Here is a 19,641-nt window from a genome sequence, read left to right on the forward strand (position 1 = left end):
GGGCTTTGCCGACGGGAGACAGCGTTTCCCTTGCTGGTTCGCTGTCCGTTCCTCAGGCTTCGCCCTGACCAGACCTCACTGGAAGGAGTATTTTCCCCTGCGTTTTCCTTAGGACTCCACCCACCCAGGAAGGTGGAGTTCTGGGGAGTCTTACCCAGACGTGGCTCTCCCTTCAGCCGTGTGTGGCCTGCTGGTGGCACAGCAAAGCCCTGAGGGCCAGGCCACGCTCGTGGTATGGGAATGATAATGACAGGATTCTGCGTGGTTTTTTTTATCTTCCCGCCCCTTCTTGTCTCTGTCTCCGTCCGTTTGTCGTGTGTGGCCACGCCAAACCGGGGCGGCCGCTGTCCTGACGACACCCGCTCTGCGCTCTCGTTTGCTTTCCAGACGGAGAAGGGCAGTGCTTTGCATGAGGCCGCTTTGTTTGGCAAGACCGATGTGGTGCACATCCTGCTGGCCGCAGGTGAGGTCGGCAGCGCAGGGTCCGCACGCATGCAGGGCCGGGCTGCTGTCCCCGGCCTCCCCAGAGGGGACTTTGCTGGCTGCACTCAAACCCATTGTATGTATGTCTCCACTGGTTGATTGCAAGTGTGCGAATTGTTCATGAATAGCTGGATTAAATGGCTTTGGATGAAAAATGTAGGGTGTGCGGCTGGGAGCGTTAGGCGTCCTGGAATTGGACCCTCTTGGAGGCTGACAGGCACATGCTCACGCCGCTGGTCCACCTGGTGTGCCTTTCCAGGAATTGATGTCAACATAAAAGATCACCGAGGACTGACCGCCCTGGACACGGTCCGGGAACTGCCTTCTCAGAAGAGCCAGCACATAGCAGCGCTCATTGAAGGTATCCGTCCAGCTCCCTGCCGGGGACACGCGGACACGCTGACGCTGGCCAGACCGTGGCATTTGTATTTGGTGCAGCTATTTTTCTTTTTTTTATCTTTCCATGTAGATCACATGACTGGAAAAAGAAGTGCAAGAGAGGCAGAGAAAACTCCCACACCCCAGCCACCTCTCATCTCCAGTGCGGACTCCATATCCCAGAAGTCTCAGGGTAAGGCGGCTCCTCTGTGGAGGGTGCCCATGGAGAAGTTGGACGTTCTTGAGCAGAACGGAAAATCTTAATTTAAATAATAATTTCAGGGAGTTAGGAGGACTTAGGGGCACATTCACGTTCTTTCCTTCCCACGACTGTGTGGAGCTGTTCTGGACAGCTGGGCCTTGGGCAGCAGCCCCTTCCTGCCTCCTTCACTGCATGCTCTGCGTGCACAGGTGGCCCCGTGAGATCCGAGATGTGTAGCAGGCAGGACAATCTCAAGATGAAGTCAGGTCTCAGTGAAACCTTTCCCTAGTGTCGAGCACAGTTGGCCCTTGCGCGTGGTCGGTGTGTAACGAGCCGCATGCGGTTGGTGGCTGTGTGCATGCAGAGTTGGGTAGTACGTCATCTGGCCAGTGAATGTGGTTGGGTGCCCCGTTCCTGCCAGGATCCCTCTTCTCAGGTGTATTGGGCCGCCTTTGGGGCCCTCGGCGTGATGCATGAGAAACACACAACACGGAGCGACACTGGCCCAGGCGCAAATGGCAACGGAGCGGCTGGGGGAGCAGGACAGCCAGGCAGCACGGGAGGGGCTGCAGGGGCAGAGACACGGCTGACGGTGCTCAGTCTGGCTTCACTGCCGGGGCCGTGCCCTTCTCCCGTCACACTTTTTAACTTTTATTTTATTTTATTTTTATTGATTTCAGAGAGGAAAGGAGAAGGAGAGAGAGAGAGAAAAATCAATGATGAGGGAGAATCATTGATTGGCTGCCTCCTGCATGCCCCACACTGGGGATCAAGACCAAAACCCGGGCATATGCCCTGTTCGGGAATCGAACCCCGACCTCCTGGTTCATAGGTCAAGTCTCAATCACTGAGCCATGCTGGCCAGTCATGTCACATTTTTTTTCTGACCTCCTAATCTTCTAGTAATGGGGGTTAGGAGCTCCCTCAGCTCTTAGCATTCAGTGGTTTTACACTTACAGTTTGGTTTTCTTTATATTATATGAAGTTTCTTCCTCCCTCCTCCCTCCCTCCCTCCCTTTTTTTCCTCACCCAAAGATATTTTTCCATTGATTTTTTAGAAAGTGGGAGAGGGAAAGACAGAGAGAAATATTGATGTGAGAGAAACACATCCACTGGTTGCCTCCTGCATGACCCCCGACCAGAGCCTGCAACTGTGGTCCGTGCCTTTGACCAGAATCGTACCTGGGACCCTTCGGTCCGCAGGCTGACGCTCTATCCACTGAGCCAAACCGGCTGGGGTTACACTTACAGTTTTGACTTTGCAAGCAACCCAGAGATCCCTGGTCTGTAAGGGTGGGTCACAGATTTGGATCTGGGCCCCTGAGGCTCGGAATTATCCTCGAGGGAGGCTCACAGCGAGGCGCCGCTCGCTCAGACGGGGCACCTCCTCCTGGAGCACATGGAGCTGCTTAGGAAGAATTTCAAGGCTTACTCACATTTCTTTCCTTATACTTCGCTGCATTTTCTGGTTGAGGTTTATGTTACCCTGGGAATTTGTGAGGATCTTGGGAGATACCCTCAGCGATATCAAGAGTTGTCCATATTGGATTAGAGGGGAATCTGCCCACTTCTTGGAGTAGAGCAGGGAGCCTGTTTGTGCTGCTCATGGAGCAGCCCTGGCTCATGGTCCTGCTCTGGCTCCGCTCGTCAGGCCGCGCTCAGCAGGCTTCGGGTTGTCGCAGAGCTTGGAAACGTGAGGCTGCTCTTCCGTTGACCCTCCTGCCCTCTGACCTCCCCTCAGGTGACGTGGAGAAAGCAGTGACTGAACTGATCATCGATTTTGACACAAGCACTGAAGAGGAGGGCCCCTACGAGGCGCTGTACAACGCCGTCTCCTGCCACTCGCTGGACAGCATGGCCAGCGGGCGGTCGTCCGACCGGGACTCCGTGAACAGGGAGGCCGAGGCCGCGGGAGTGAAGGCTGCCGGAGTGAGGCCTGTACGTGGCCGGGGCCTCAGCAGCCGGGGCTCTGTTGTCCCCTGGGCTCGCTGGGGTGCTGGGGCGGGGAGAGCTGTACCCTCGTGCCAGCTCGCACGGAGGCCTCCTGGACTCTGCTGCGCTCCATCCCGCGCAGGGTGCTTAAACCATAGGGCTCGTGGAGGTACAGTTTTGGTTTTTCCAATTTCAATATAACCTGTTTGCATCTTTTTACTACTTTCTGGCCCTCGAGCATTTAAAAGCATTTTGTGTGTGTTTAGCCTGAATGCTGCTCTGTGTTGGGGGTCCTTGCCATGCAGCCTGTTTTCTGTTTGGAGAGCAGTTCCTGCTGCAGCGAGTTCCTGTCCACCCTCAGTCACGCCCCCTTCACTTGACCTCAGAGGTTACCCGTGTGGATTTCTATGTCAGAGGGCTGTGGCAAGGTTCAGCCAACATCATCATGTGTCTGGTGTGAGGCATTTCTCTTCTTCCCGGTTGTAACCGCCGTAGCCATTGAGGACAGCCCTGAATTTTCCCGCAGGCCCACCTTCCTGTCTCACTAGTCTTTGGTGCCTGCGTCTGCTCTGGCCTCAGACGTTGTTCTCTAGCCGCCTTACCCCATCTTCTCCCTGAGGTTTCACTGTGAGCCTGAGCCAGACTCAGTGGTCCCACTGACCTTCCTGCATTGCTGACAGTAATGTGAAGTTTTGAGCCCTGGGCGTTTACTAACCTGGCCCTTGCTCTCACAGGATCCCGGTGTAATCCCACCGCAGGCACATGGCCTCGTGTGTATTGTTTCTTCCTGTTGCAGAGGCTGGCTTTCCCTTTGGTCTGGATCTGCTGATGACCATTTGGATGGCCTTTGGGTGCTAGGTGCTGCTGCTGGGTGGTGCTAGATGGTGCTGCTAGGGGATGCTGCTAGGTGGTGCTACTAGGTGATGCTACTAGGTGCTGCTGCTAGGTGGTACTTCTAGGTGATGCTGCTAGGTGGTGCTGCTAGATGGTGCTGCTAGGGGATGCTGCTAGGTGATGCTACTTGGTGGTGCTGCTAGGTGATGCTGCTAGGTGGTACTTTTAGGTGTTGCTGCTAGATGGTGCTTCTAGGTGCTGCTGCTAGGTGCTGCTGCTAGGTGATATTGTAGGTGATGCTGCTAGGTGCTGCTACTAGGTGATATTATAGGTGCTGCTGCTAGGTGCTGCTGCTAGGGGATGCTGCTAGGTGCTGCTGCTAGGTGATATTATAGGTGCTGCTGCTAGGTGGTGCTGCTAGGGGATGCTTGGGCTTCGGGGAGTGCCCAGGGAGTGGCCTGGTATTGCTTGGTGTTCTTTTGAGTTAGGTTCCTTGCCCTGCCCTGGAACAGACGCCGCATTTCCATCTGAAGCTTGGAAAGGCCGGCCAGTCTTGTCGTAGCCCACCAGCGAGGGTGTGATCCAGGACTGTGGTGAACGTGTGAGTGGTGGAGGCAGTGCCTGTGCGAGCACCGGGAGCATGGTGGCTCTGTGGACAGAACTGGTCTTTTCCACTTCTTTCCCCGGTAGGAGCAAAGGAATTAAGCAGGTCCACCTGTGGAGGAGGCTTGCTTTCAGTGGTACTTACAGGTGATGCCCAGTAGAGGGAGCTGGAGGCTTTAAGCTTTGGGTAGCCAAGTTCCTGTGGGGCTTGGCTACTGATTTAGTCTCTTTGTTCCCTCTTCCTCTAGAAACCCAGCCTCCTAGGGTCCCTCTAAGTAGAAACGGATGCATTTGGGGTGCTGTGCTCTGCCATTTCACTGGAGTATGTTGTGGATGTGCTACCTCCCTGGCTCTGGGTAATTTACTGTGGCCACCCGCCTGTTCTGTGCCTTGTAAGCACCGGGGATGGTGTGTATAAGTCAGCTCCGTCCTCCCAGGCCCGGGCCAGCGCTTTGACGTTAGGAAAAGGATCATGTCTCCCTTTCCTGCCAGTGTCCCTGGTGCTCACCTCTTTCTCATCTCCTTCAGGAGGCACAGCCTTGGGGGCCTTTGTTGTGTTTCGTTGTGTTTTTCCTCGGCTGTCTGTGTTCCAAGGTTGTGTAACAGTGTGGGTTATGGGCCTGCTGCTTTTTCCATCTCTTCCTTCCAAGGTGGCACCTCTGGAGCAAAGGGGTGGGGGATGGGACTTAGTGGGAACCTCATCTGAACTGCCTAGTTTGGCTTGAATGTGTGAGCCTGCGTTGAAGTTGTTGCCACTGGGCCTCAGCTGGTCCCAGGACCGTGGGAGGGCCGAGTTGTGGAGGTGGAGTAGTGGTGAAGCACCTTTCAGTGGAGAGGTCATGGGTGCCAGGTGCTAACCATCTCCGGCAGCTCCTAAAATGGGAGAACCATCTTTCCTCCAGGTCTCTCCGAGGCCCACAGCTCAGCCTCCCCTCCGCCCTGATTGAGTGCTCCTGTTCTGGCAGCACAGGGAACTCACCCGCCAGCCAACTCCCGTTCCGGCTCCACTGCCTTCCCCATGGAACACTGATGAGCACGCTTAGGGTAGAAAGGATGTTGAAAGTCCCGCGGGGAGAGTGGCAAGCTGCTCTTCAGCGTCCTTTCCCCGAAGACCGCTCTCTGTTCCTGAGATTGTCTGCCGGAGACCCCGCTGGTCCCCCTCCAGCGAATGTCTTGCTCCAGGGCAGGGCTGGCACGCAGGGCCACAGACAGCTGCCTCGGATGGTGAATGAAGTTTAATGGAACACTTTGTACCACAGCGGCAGAGCTGACTGCAAAGCCCAAAATATTTACTCTATGGCCCTTTAAGAAAAGGTTTGCCAGCCCTGCTCTAGGGCAGAGAACTGAGAAAGACTATTTTTTAAATGGGCTGAGATGAGATAGGGTTTTCACATGCTAATGATACGTAATAGGATGGTGTGGGAGCGTGGGCAGGAAGGGACCCGAGTGGTTGTCAGAGCTCCTTGACAAGTTGAGTTTTGGGCCTTGCTGACTCCTCTCACTGGCGGCGGCACGGGTTTTCCTCGAGTTTCACGCCTCGGCCTCATGACGGACGTGTTCCGACAAGGCAGGGCTGTGATTTCAGTGCTGCTTCTCACTGTGGTCAGGATAGGAAAGAGGTGTATACAATCTCCGGGATAAACACCAGAAAGCAAAGAGCTTGAGAACCGAAGTGTGTTTGTGTGCAGAGTCTTTCTGAGCAGATTCTAGATCTAGACCTTGACTTTGGTCTCGCAGGGAAGTGCTTGACCAAAGTCATTTTCATTTCCAAGGGCTAAGCTAAGAGTAGACCAAAAAGTTAGATACTTAAAAAAAGAGACAGTGAACGACTTCTTCTCTTGTCTGCAGAGGGAACGGCCACCGCCTCCAGCAAAGCCCCCGCCGGACGAGGAGGAGGAAGACCCCACGGACAGGAAGCTTTTTCCCCTGCCGGCTTCTGAGGTACAGGGTCAGGGTGTGTTCGATTTGTTGGAAAGTGCATCCGTGTGTGCTTAATGACTGTGCTTTCTCGTTTCTTATCACCTCCTTGGGTTAGTAAACCTGAAGTGTGTATATCAGTAATGTGGAACAAGCCCTTTCAAACTCACTCTGAAGTACTAAGCAAAGAACTTTAATGGCGCCCCCTAGCGGCCAGCCACTGCTCCAGCCAGCAGGGAGCGGAGCCCAGCTGAGCCTAGCTGAGCAGCACACATTGTCTCCTGGCTCCGATGGGCTGGCTGACCAATCGCACTTTGGCTTTTGCACCTTTTGCAATGTGTTGTCTTTTGACATAAAATCTAGAGTGCCCCTGCTCGCTGCTCCCTGGACTGTGTCACATGAGTAGGTTTTGATGGTTTGTCCCAAATGGCTTACTTCTGTTTTTGCATTTTTTTCTCTTTCATGTGAAGAGTCTGCACCAGGCCCTTTGTGCAGAACGTGGCAGAATGTGAGAATCTGCTCACTTAGGTTTATGAAGAAGATCATAGTTTCCTTTATCTTTCACCTTCAAAATGTTCCTTTAACTCTTCCTACCATTTAGAGAATGTTTGTCGAGTATTTATTTAAAATATTACATAATATCAGTAGTTTATTTTGTAGCTCTTCCTACCATTTAGAGAAGGTTTATTGAGTATTTATTTAAAATATTACATAATATCAGTAGTTTATTTTGTAGCTCATTCAAAGCCCTGGCTTTCTTTATTTTAAATTTTAGCTAATATAAACTAGTCAGGTCTCATTCCTTTATCCCTAGAAGTAGGAGTTCATTTTTTTCACAGTATTGCCATGGACCATCCAGAAAAATGGGTTCTTTTGTTTAATATGAACGTATAGAACCAGAAGGATGGCTTTAGTTTAACGAAACGTATAAATGCAAGGAAGCCCTTTTAGGAATGTGAGTCAGTGTTGGAGATAGGAGATGATTGCTATGCTGCGTACAAATTCTGTCCTTGTTTCTTTCTATCCCTTAATTACAAAATGCTAATCAGCATGTCTCAACTAAGGGGTCTCTGGGGTGATCGTGCCCTGGAGCAGACATGAGTGCGAGCAGTAAGCCTGCGTGCTGTTGTGTCGAGGTTTGCCTCATTGCTCCCTCTCTACAGGGAGCTGCCTGGCCGTCTGGAGCGTATTCGGCTGGGGGTGGGGCTCTGTAACAGGGACTTGAATTGAAATTCCTAAGGCGCAAGGATAAGGGCGAGGCTCTTAAAGTGTCGGATAATCAGGACTTACTTTCTATTCTCCTGACTTTCGAGAGCAGACACTTGGCGCTAATGCAGTGCCGAGAGGTGGGGAGAAACCTCCACGCTGACTCCGGGTGGGAGACTCCGGCCATATGTCTCCTAGGACTTGCTCAGGGTAGCCTGGAACACTGGGTCAGTTGGGCCACCGGAGTCCGTCTCGGAAGGCCCTGAGGGCCCGGCCTGGCTTGCCCAGTGATGGTCAAGTGTCTGACTATAGAGGTGATGCACCTGGGTCACTGGCCTTTTAGTGATTAAGGCAGGTCCTGTTGGCTGTAATCAGAATGGATAGTCTCCATAAGTGGGCTTTTTTTTCGTTTTACTCTTTAGTCTTCACTGTTATTTATTAAATCTTTTTTTATTTTTTTTAATCCTCACCTGAGGATATTTTTCTATTGATTTTTAGAGAGAGTGGCAGAGCGCCCAGCCGGCGTGGCTCAGTGGTTGAGTGTTGACCTATGAGCCAGGAGGTCATGGTTCGATTCCTGGTCAAGGCACATGCCCGGATTGCGGGTTCACTCCTCAGTGTGGGGCGTGCAGGAGGCAGCCAATCAATCAATCTCATCATTGATGTTTCTAGCTCTCTCTCCCTCTCCCTTCCTCTCTGAAAGCAATAAAAATATATTAGAGTGGAAGAGAGAGGGAAAGACAGAGAGAAATATTGACGTGAGAGTAGCATATCCATTAGTTGCCTCCTGGATGCGCCCCGATCAAGGCCCAGGCCGGGGAGGAGCCTGCAACCGAGGTACATGCCCTTGACTGGAATCGAACCCGGGACCCTTTGGTCTGCAGGCTGACACATTGTCCACTGAGCCAAACCAGCCAGGGCCATTTTTATACTCAAATTTTTACTACCCTAAACTTCATCTCCTAGGACAGTGGTCGGCAAACTGCGGCCCCTTGAGTGTGGCTCTTCCACAAAATACCACGTGCGGGCGCGCACGTACAGTGGGATTGAAGCTTCGTGGCCACACTCAAAGGGCCAAAGAGCCGCATGTGGCTCGCGAGCCGCAGTTTGCCAACCACTGTCCTAGGAGGCAGTGACTTCATCCAAGTTTAGACTTCTGTTTTTGGCCAGCAGTCTTCCCCAGTGTTTGGGTCCTGGCTTGTCAATGTCAGGTGACCCATGGAAGCCTTTAAGGGATGCTGAGCATACCTGGCTCCGGGAGAGCTCGTCAGAGCGCTGGTCCTTTAAACACATGCACCTGTGCGCGTGCACGCCACATTGATGTGTCTGCCCACCAGGTGGCCTGCCAGCTGCACCGGGCTGACCGTGCACGTCTCTGGGCTCAGATGTGCTGAGCGCCGTGGAAGTGGCAGCTGCTATGGTGTCTCTTCCCAGAAAGCTGCCCGCAGCCCAGCTGGCTGTGCCATTGGCCAGTGTGTGGTAGTAGCATTTCTCCCCAGCAGGAATGGTGCTTTCTGTGGAGCGGAGAACGGGTGCGGTTGTGTGTTTCTGGCTTTGATTTATTGACAGTCCTGGAAGAAGGGGGAGAAGATTAAGTAGTAATTTAGTGAAGAGCAGACTCCTTTCAGGTGGAAGTCAGTTTCTGCCATACTCGCCGGGACACAGGGCTTCCTGAGTGGGCGCTGGGAAGCAGTTTATTGCTTTCTTGTGAGATGTTAGTCCCGGAGCTGGCAGGGGCCAGGACAAAGCAAAACTCTCACCCTGTCAGTTGTCTGGTATGAGTGGGGGCTCTCAGACACCTGAGGGGGACGCGTTCCAAACTGGACGGAGACATCAGACTTCCCGGGAACAGTGGGGCCAGCTTGGTCCAGAGTCAGAGGGGTGGGTCTTACGGCCCGGCTCTGCTGGGAGCTCTCTGTGGAACCCCGGCAAGTCCCTAGACCTCTCTGGGGACTGGATTTCGGCATCTGCAGAGTGAACGAGCTGGCCCAGGTGCTCTATAGCTGTGAGGACCGGGGCGGGTCCTTCTCAGGGGCAGGCCAGGGTGCATGAGCGCCCTCGCCCTGCAGGACACTCAGAGTCAGCGTCCAGCCTCTGCCGCCCTGCGGGGGTGAGCCCCGGGTGTACACCTCCGGACGCAGGTTCCTGTGTCCCTGTCTGCGCAGCCTGTGGTATTAAGTTGACCTTGAATGAACTGCTTAATGGCCCCTCTTTGTTCCCTTAATTGTGTTCCTGGGAAGAAGCAGAGGAATAAGTAACAGGAAAATGGCTCTTGTGATGAAGTAGCTTCTGGCTTCCAGGTGGCTTTGGTAAGGAGGCTCCTGCTGTGCCTCCCACGGCCTTGGTCAGGAGCTCTGGTCAGGCTCTCGAGGGGCGAGGGGCGGCCTGGTTACCATCCAGGGGCCGGCTCATTTCTCTGAGGCTGCGGGATCCTTGCCGTCTCCTTAGGCGGAACCCGGAGAGCTGTGCCTCCGGGAAGCAAAACGGAGATGAATCACACGCCCATGTCGGTGTGGTGAGCTGTGCCGCATGGCAGTGCAGGAGGGCTCTGTGTGGTCAGAGAACCTCACTTGTGAGGAACCACTGTTTGTCCGGTGGACGGGGAGCCCCCCTCCCCTCGTTCACAGTGTGCGCTTGTGCTAGAGAGGCTGCTCAACAGGAGATTGTGCTGTGGTTTGCTCTCCTGAGAGCTAGTATACGATCGATCATTCGTAATGTGCCTGTGAATCTGTTGGATTCTTAGGACAGATGAGCCAGAATTACCCTCTGAAGCCAGGGTCTCCTTCTCTCCCTTGGGCGGCCGTAGCACTAATCCTGGTGTTTCTGGCCCCGATCGAGCTTCGTTGCTCTGGCCCCACAACTGTGGCCCCTGGCCCTCGGCTGAAGGAGCCAGTCGGCAGTGCAGGAGCAGCTCTGGTCCAGTTCCTGCATCAGATCCGTGGCTGCCTGGACTGGGGCTTTCTCAGTTGACAGAGCTGCCTTTCTTCCACTGAACCACTACTGCCTCACCACTCAGCTGTTTTCAGAACAAAGATGGCTGGAATTCATTTAAAATGTCTTCTATATATATAAAAGGCTAATATGCAAAGTGTCCCCTCGGGAGTTTGACCAGGAGACTGGGGGTTCGATCGCTCGCTATGACGTGCGCAGGCCACCAGGGGGCAGCGCGGAACGAAGGATGGCCCCGGCTGGCAGCCAGAAGGCCCCAATTGGCCAGGCCTAGGGACCCTATCCGTGCACGAATTTTGTGCACCGAGCCTCTAGTTATCATAAATGCAGTGGAAGCTGGCTTTGAGGACCTGTGAAGAAAGGCTACAGAAATAGAGGACTCACAGAGCACTCCGTCCCTGTGAATGTCAGTCCACTGCAGAGGCGGGAGGACTCCAGCCTCAGGTGGTCCTGTGCCTGTTAGCAGAGATCTGGAGAAAGAAGGCCTTCACGCTGCACTGCGAAGTAGCCACGAGAAGAGATTGTGCAGATCACAGTGGAAACGGGGAGGGCCATCTTGGATTCTGTTTATGGTTTTTTGAAAGATAAAATGTGGTAAGGAAAGGGGAGTGTTTTAATCAAAGGCCGTTGCCATGTGAGGTCCCGGTGCATATCCACGGAAGCAGTGGTGACCCATAGGATGCTTGAATCCTTGACACACACCCCCCCCGCCACACACACACACACACACACACACACACACACATTCCTCTCAGGTGAAAAGGGAAGCAGTAATCTCAGATTTGTTCAGCATAACCTGCTGGGGCTGTAGCCACTGGCTTGAAAAGTCTGGGTGTTTTCTCTCTTAGGTCTTGGCCATGCGAGCCCGGGTTCAGGAGAGCACAGCCAGGGAGGAGGAGGAGGAGCATCCGTATGAGCTACTATTAAGGGCGGAAACAAAGAAGCTGCCAGCAGTGGACGGAAAAACAAAAGGTACAAACAACACCCCCCCCCCCCCCCCCCCGGCAGAAACAACGCTAAAGGGGTTCGTACAGTTTGTGCCCCGGGTGGAAGGCGGTGATGCTGTTCCTGCAGCCTGGGGCGGGGGGGTGGGGGGGGTGATCCTTCCCTTGTCAGCATAGGGGTGGGAGTCTGCTTGCCACCTCTCCCTGCACGAAGCAAGGGGAGGGTTAGGGGGGCCAGAAGGGTTAGGGGGGCCAGGTGTGGTGGCCGGGATTGATTTGGGGACTCAAGTCATAAGCCATCAGGTTAATGCTCTGGAAAAACAAGTCCAGCAAGTCAGTCCCTTTGGGTCCAGGCTGACAGCACAGACGCAGCTTTGAGTCCTGACCTCAGATTGAGGCACCCTGGGGGGCCGTGATTGGCTGCCACCAGGTAACTGGAGTGCTCTGTCGCCTTGGCCTACTTTCATTGCCACTGCACATTCAGCCTCCTCTGTGAGGGAGTGAGTGCTGCGGGCCGGGAACCAGCCAGGCCGTGGACACTGGCACGGTGACCGAGGTGAGTATGCCCTGCCCGCAGCCTGTGACCGCCTCCACAGGAGCAGGAAGGGCGGGCACTTCCCTGCAGGCAGGCGGGGAGCTCGGCGCCTCTCCTCCGCCGCTTGCAGGAAGGGGCCCATCACGGGGTAGCATTTGTGTCTCCTTCCAATCCTAGGACAGCCCATGGTTCAGGTAAGAATGGGGGATTCGAGAGTTTCTTTAGAAGCTCCCTTTGCTAGGCTTGTCAGAAAGTGGGGGAGGCAAAGAGGGTATGTGCCTATGTGGGTGACATTGTGAGTCTTAATTTTATTTTATTTTTATTTTTTATTTTTTTAAATATATTTTATTGATTTTTTTACAGAGAAGAAGGGAGAGAGATAGAGAGTTAGAAACATCGATGAGAGAGAAACATCGATCAGGTGCCTCCTGCACATCTCCCACTGGGGATGTGCCCGCAACCCAGGTACATGCCCTTGACCGGAATCGAACCCGGGACCCTTGAGTCCGCAGGCTGACGCTCTATCCAGTGAGCCAAACCGGTTTTGGCGTTAATTTTAAAGGTCCTGTTTAGCCCTCGTCGGTTTGGCTCGGTGGATAGAGCATTGGCCTGGGGACTGAAGGATCCTGGGTTCAATTCCAGTCAAGGGCACATGCCCAGGTTGCAGGCTCAATCCCCAGTAGAGGGTGTGCAGGAGGCAGCCAATCCATGATTCTCATCATTGATGTTTCTATCTCTCTCTCCCTCTCCCTTCCTCTCTGAAATCAATAAAAATATATTAAAAATAAAATAAAGGTCCTGTTTAAAAGGTTTCTCTCTGGCTTGCAGGAACTCTGTGGGGTTTTTAATTTTGCTTTGTTTATTTGGTTTCCATTTGGAGCTTTTTTAAAAAAAGATTATCATTTAGACATAGTAAAATTCATCCTTTTGTGGGTAGCTCTGTAAGTTTTGACAGATATAGTCACGTAACTGCTACCATAATCAAGATATAGAACAGTTTCATCACAGCAAAAACGTCTGTGTCCCTTCATAGTCACTCCTGCACCCTTCCCTTATGCCTGGCAGTCCCCACTCTGATATCTTTCCCCATAATTTTGCATTTTCTAGAATGTCACATAAATGGAATCACACAGTACGTGTCCTTTGAGTCTGGTCCTCTCAGTTAGCAGGGTTCATAGCGATTCATCCGTGCTGTTGCAGATATCCGCACCTGTGCCTGTTCATTGCGGAGTGGTATTCCTTGGTGCCACAGTTTATCCATTCTCTAGTTGAACGACATTTGCTTCAGGTACAGTTTGGGGAAATAACAAAGAAAGCTGTTATGAATATTTACGTACAGATTTTTGTGTTAACATAGGTTTTATTTATCTTGGATAAACACTAGGATTGGCATGGCTGGGTCCTAGGTAAATATATGTTGACGCTTATAAGAAACTGCCAAATCATTTTCCAGGGAGATTGTACCATTTTGCATTCCCACCAAGTAGATGTTACATATCCTCCCCAGTGCTTAACACTGTCAGGTTAAAAGCTGGTTTAGCTGTTCTAATAGGTGGTTAGTGGTATTTCATTGTGGATTTAATTTGTGTTTCCCTAAAGGCTAGTGATCTTTGAGTATCTTTCAATGTAATTATCATCCTTATATCTAAAAAAGCGTTCAAATCTTTTGCACATTTAAAGAAAATGGGTTTTTTTTTTTTTTTTCGTTACTGAGTTGTCAGTCTTCTTTATACATTTTTTTGGACAAAAGTTCTTTATCAGTTCTATGACTTTCCCCTGGTCTGTGATTTATCTTTTTATTCCCTGAACGGTGTCTTTTGAAGAGCATAGGTTGTTCATATGGAACGTCCAATTTTTTGCCCAGATTTGTTGAAAAGACTCTCGTTTCTCCATGGAATTACCTTTGCCTCTTTGTTACTCTTTCTCAGAATTATTTAAGATAGTCTAGTTCCTTTAGCGTCCCATACAAAAATTTAGAATCAGCTTGTTGATTTCTACCAGGGTCCTGCTGGAATTTTTGTTGAGAATGTGTTGAAACTATATAGCACTTAGGGGAGAATTGATGTCTTAATGTATTGAGTCTTCCGGCCATGTGGTAGATTTTTAATTAAAACATTTAGACAGTGGAGTCGAGCACAGATGCCTTCTCTGGTTGTTTAATAATAAATCCATACGGAAATTAACCCTTAGAGAACAAGTAATTAATGGGATGCGTGTTTGAAAACAGTTCTCCGTGGGGGAAGAATCATTAGCATCATGAAGGGGGAGGATTCCAATCCTCCCTCCCTCCCTCCCTCCCTCCCTCCCTCCCTCCCTTCCGTCCTTCCTTGTTAAATCTCACCAGAGGGTATTTTTTTTCATTGCTTTTTCAGAGAGAGGAGAGTGAAACACATTGATTGGTTGCCTCCTGCATGCACCCCTACTGGGGGCAGGGCCACAACCCAGGTTTGTGCCCTTGATCAGAAATCAAACTGAGACCCTTTAGTCTAACTACTGGGCAACATCGGCCAGGACAGTTCTTTCTCGCTTCCAAAGGCTTGGTCTAGAACTCTGACAAGGTAGTGGGCTCAGCCTTTGGAAGGAAGAGAAAGGGAAAGTCGGTGAACTTTAAAGAGGGGGCCCGTCTGCTTGGCTGCCAGGTGCCCTTGGTAGGGATGAGAGACCTCGGATTAGGAAGGGAACTCGCCGCCAAGGAGAGCTTCAGCCTCACACGTCGTCCTCCTGTGCTCGGGCCTCGTCCAGCCCTGCAGCGCGGCTACCGCTGGGAGTGGGTGGCCCGGGCGCAGGGTTGACTGAGCCACAGCGAGGGGCGTGCCTCCTCCAGGGTAGCTGCTGGGATCCAACACTGAATATGAAAACGGACTCGACCAGTTACTCAGGAGCCTGGAGGGAATGCCCACTGGGGATGGTAAAAGTGAGGCAAATCATTTCCCACTCACGTCAGGATCGTAGGCAGCTTTTATGAATTAAAATACCCGTTTCAAAAGGTCATGTTAATGAGACTACCAGACCTTTCAGACTTCTAAGAAACTACAGTGTGAGGGGTGGGATGTGAGATTTTTTAAAATCATTACATTTGTATTAGCACACTGGAAAAAAATTTGAAAAAATACAGAAGTGAATACAAATAAAATGTTCAGATTCTCCTCGCCTCCCTGCTGCTCACAGTTGCCAGAGGCGACCACAGTGGGAAGGTGTGGTGTGTACTCCGGGCCAATGGCTATTTTTATACAAAAGCATCTGTGTGAGTTTGTTTTATGTGTTTCCGACCTAAAATGGGGATCATATTTTACAAACTATTTTGCAAACTTGGTTTTTTGGTTTTGTTTTGTTTTTACCTTGTTTATAGATTATGGGTACAATTTTGTCTTAGTTCTTAGAAATCTACCTTTTTCTTTTTTAATGGTGAAATACCCCATGACTCATTTTCCCATTCGCCATGATGGATGGTTCAGTTGCCTCCAGTATTTCTCTGTGATAAATGATGCTGCTGTGGACACCCCACACACACATTCTTACATGCGGGTAAGAGACTGATAGAAAGGAGACAGTCAGCCAGGGTAGGTGCACGTCAGGCCTGTTGGTGGGGCTGAATTAACTCCCTCAGTGGTGAGTTAGCTCCCTCGCTGCCCCACCTTCGCCAGCACATTATTCCTCTAATGGTTTTCACCGTGATAAGCAAGGAGTGTGTTTTGAAATGGGTATTTGCATAATTAGTGAAATTGAGCATCTTGTCGATTGGTGTTATATATTTGGTCTGCGAGTTGCCAATTTTCTTTCTCGATTTTACTGCGTAGAAATTATTGGTGGTGGAAACACTTCATATAAATATTGATAATATTTTGCCAAAGCGATACTCAGAGGAAAGTGTATACCCTTAAATTTATTAGTTAAGAAACGAGAAAGACTAAAACTTCACCAAGAGAAAGTAGCAGAGAGTAATTAATAACGGTAAAGCAGATCATTCACTTCACATACTTCATGGTATGCACATTGCACTCGAGTTAAATAAAGAAAAAATAAAAGCAGAATTAATAAAGTGAAAAAACAAAGCAATAGGCTTGATCATTACAATGAAAACTTGTTTCTAGTTTAAAAGATATCTGACAATTCTGATCAAGAAAAGAGAAATAAAAAACACATTAGAATAATATAAAGAATATCCTATCTAATAAAAGAGAAACATGGTAATTGGCGTACGACCGCTACCCTTCCCATTGGCTAATCAGCGAGATATGCAAATTAACTGCCAGCCAAGATGGCAGCCAGCAGCCAGGCAGCTTGAAACTAACATGAGGCTTGCTTACTTCAGTGACGGAGGACTCCAGCGTTCCCCGCCTGCTGCTGCAGGCCTCTGAGCTGCAACTCTAAGCAACTATGTAACAAATATAGAAGATAAACAAAACCCCAGCTTTAGTCCTCCCGGCTTCAGCCAGCAGGATCGCAACATTGTAAGCAAAGGCCAGAAACCTACTTTCAGCAGCGGAGGCCTAAGAGCTGGAGCCAAGCCTCAGAGCTAAAGCTGGCCCAGAATAAAAAAAAAGAAAAAGAAAAGAAGGAGCGGTTGGGAGCTTCAGTCACCTCCAGCCTGAAAACAGCCCTCAGCCCCTCACCCAGACTGGCCAGGCACCCCAGTGGGGACCCCCAGCCTGAAGGATGTGTGACCAGCTACAAACAGCCATCATCCCCTCATCCAGGCTGGCCAGGCACCCCAGTGGGGACCCCCACCCTGATCCAGGACACCCTTCAGGGCAAACCAGCCGGCACCCACCCGTGCACCAGGCCTCTATCCTATATAATAAAAGGGTAATATGCCTCCCAGCACCGGGATGAGCGGAGCCGCGAGGCCTCCCGGCACCGGGATCAGCGTGACAGGGGGCAGCGCCCAAACCCCCTGATCACCCTGTGGCTCTGTGTGTGACGGGGGGTGGGGCCACAACCTCCCTATCCACCCTGCTCTGTTCGTGACAGGGGAAGGCGCCCCAACACCCTGATCAGCCCTGCTCTGTGTGTGATAGGGTGTGGCGCCCCAACCCCCCAACCCCCCGCCCACGGGCCCTGCTTTGTGTGTGACAGGGTAGAGCCATAACCTCCTCATCGGCCCTGCCCTGAGTGTGAAAGTGGTGGCGCCCCAACCCCCTGATGGGCCCTGCTCTGTGCGTGACAGGGTACAGAGCCCCAACCCCCCTGATGGGCCCTGCTCTGTGAGTGACAAGGGGCAGTGCCCCAATCCCCTGATGGGCCCTGCTCTGTGCATGACAGGGGGTGGCGCCGCAACCTCCCCATCGACCCTGCCTTGAGTGTGACAGGGGGCGGTGCCCCAACCCCCCAATCCGCCCTATCCCGAGCTTGACTGAGGGTGGCATCACAACCTCCCGATCACCCTGTTCTGTGCATGACAGAGGGCAGCGCCCCAACTCCCCAATCGGCCCTGCTCTGAGCCCAACCAGGGGCTGCACCTAGTGATTGGGCCTGCCCTCTGCCACCCGGGAGCAGGCCTAAGCCAGCAGGTCATTATCTCCCGAGGGGTCCCAGACTGTAAGAGGGCACAGGCCGGGCTGAGGGCCCCCTCTCCCCCCAAGTGCACAAATTTTTGTGCACCAGGCCTCTAGTGTATATATAAGCACAATTCAGACATTTTATTTATTTATTTATTTTAAATATATTTTATTGATTTTTTACAGAGAGGAAGGGAGAGAGATAGAGAGTTAGAAACATCGATGAGAGAGAAACATCGATCAGCCGCCTCCTGCACACCTCCCACTAGGGATGTGCCTGCAACCCAGGTACATGCCCTTGACCGGAATTGAACCTGGGACCCTTCAGTCTGCAGGGCGACGCTCCATCCACTGAGCCAAACTGGTTTCTGCACAATTCAGACATTTTAAAAAGTAATACTGTGTAAATGTATTACCTTAATGTAAGCGTGTGCAGAAGCCTACATATAAATAGTTAAAAACTATACAGTAAATCTTTAAAGTACTTTTCCAAAACACAAATAATAAAAATAAGGGAATTGATAGAAATAAATTTTACGTGGTTAGTTACTGTTGCTACCATCCCCTGGGGTGGATGCTCAGGGAGCGTGACTGGGCACCACAGCGACTGGCTGAGGTGGGGTTCCCCTGGCATTTCGTTGCTGGTGACCAGGATTGCTAAGCATCTTACACTGTGCAGGACAGCCCTTCACAGTGAGAACTGCTCCACCAGACACGCCATCTGTGCCTGTAGATGTGGCAAAACCGACAGAAGTAGAAAGCTCCGTCGGGATCCAAGAGGCAGAAAACTCACCCGCAGACAGGCATGGGGCCGGGTGGTTTTGTGACGGTTCCATCCAGCGGGGTATTCCTCTGCTGCTTAAAAGGCTTCGGATGTGGGGGAGGTCTTCTGAAACCATTGTTCAGGGCCAGGGCCGGTGTAACTGAGAGCAGTGCTTCCTGTTTCCTGTAGCCTCGTCGTTGATTTCTCTTCAGTGTTTAACTCTTTGCCAGCTGGGCAGGCTGGCCACACTGCTGCTCAGGGAGACAGTGGACAGGTTTGATAGCAAGAGGCGAAGTGGCCGGGAGCTCTGCAAGTCGCTCTGTGTGCTTTTCGGCAGCACTAGGTCCCCTTAGCTCAGCACCATGACGGTGATCACCCGAAGACGGCCACACACGTGGGCTCGTTGGCATGCAGCTACGTGGCTGAGGCGCCTTAGGGGCAATTAATTCAGTCGGTGCTCCTGAGAGCTGTGCATTTAGGTCCGTGTGAGGTTTGTGTGCGAGGATAACGACCTTCATCCTCATGGAGGGAAGGGGAAGAAGACTTACTTTAGCTTCTTCCTCTGCTCCCAGGACTACGGTGGAAGGCAGTGATGGCGAACCTATGACACGCGTGTCAGAGGTGACACGCGAACTCATTTTTTTGGTTGGTTTTTCTTTGTTAAATGGCATTTAAATATATAAAATAAATATCAAAAATGTAAGTCTTTGTTTTACTATGGTTGCAAATATCAAAACATTTCTATATGTGACAGGGCACCAGAGTTCATTTAGGGTTTTTCAAAATGCTGACACGCCGAGCTCAAAAGGCTCGCCGTCGCTGGTGTAAGGCCTGGCTTTCCCCTGGGCCAGCTTGGGATTCTCAGTGTGCTTCCCCCTGACTTCAGGAGGAAGGTTAAATAGATGCTGTGTGCAGTCCACCATTTTTACCTCGGAGTCCAGGCTAGCTTTTCCTGGTAGATTCCAGGGCGTAAGTTTGGGTGCTTTGCCAAAAGGCAAAAAGTGTAAATGACAGTTTCATAGGGACGCCTTATTTCCAGCAGCTTCCCTTCTCTCACCGTCTTGCATTAAGCAGCTCCTGCCAGAGGCCCCCTGGAAAACAGTCTTGCTCTTTCCGTTTATACTTCTGAGTTGGGATTGTCCACCTTTCCATTTTCAAACAAGCCCAACCCTGTGAACTACACATGTATATTTTCCTCCACCAAATGTATCGACAGCCATTTATTAAATTCTTAAATATAGTTTTATTGATTTCAGAGAAGAAGGGAAGGAGAGAGAGAGCTAGAAACATCAATGATGAGAGAGAATCATTGATTGGCTGCCTCCTGCATACCCCACACTGGGAATCGACCCCCCAACCCGGGCATGTGCCCTAACCAGGAATTGAACCATGACCAG

General features: G+C 51.3%; 1 protein-coding gene across 2 annotated transcripts in view; it reads left to right on the forward strand.

Annotated features, from left to right (window-relative positions):
• ANKS1A (ankyrin repeat and sterile alpha motif domain containing 1A) overlaps positions 1 to 19,641 on the forward strand; it is a gene marked incomplete at its 3' end in the record, with an annotated part of 178,558 nt that overhangs the window by 83,584 nt on the left and 75,333 nt on the right. For both annotated transcript variants that reach the window (XM_081095008.1, XM_081095009.1), the window contains exons 5-10: positions 388 to 463; positions 743 to 844; positions 953 to 1,054; positions 2,805 to 3,001; positions 6,281 to 6,373; positions 11,353 to 11,476. In XM_081095008.1, the coding sequence (XP_080951134.1) occupies positions 388 to 463; positions 743 to 844; positions 953 to 1,054; positions 2,805 to 3,001; positions 6,281 to 6,373; positions 11,353 to 11,476 (694 nt within the window). The remainder of the gene's footprint in view (positions 1 to 387; positions 464 to 742; positions 845 to 952; positions 1,055 to 2,804; positions 3,002 to 6,280; positions 6,374 to 11,352; positions 11,477 to 19,641) is intronic.

The sequence above is a fragment of the Myotis nattereri genome (assembly GCF_964212035.1).
Source record: "Myotis nattereri genome assembly, chromosome: 6".
Lineage (NCBI taxonomy): Eukaryota > Metazoa > Chordata > Mammalia > Chiroptera > Vespertilionidae > Myotis > Myotis nattereri.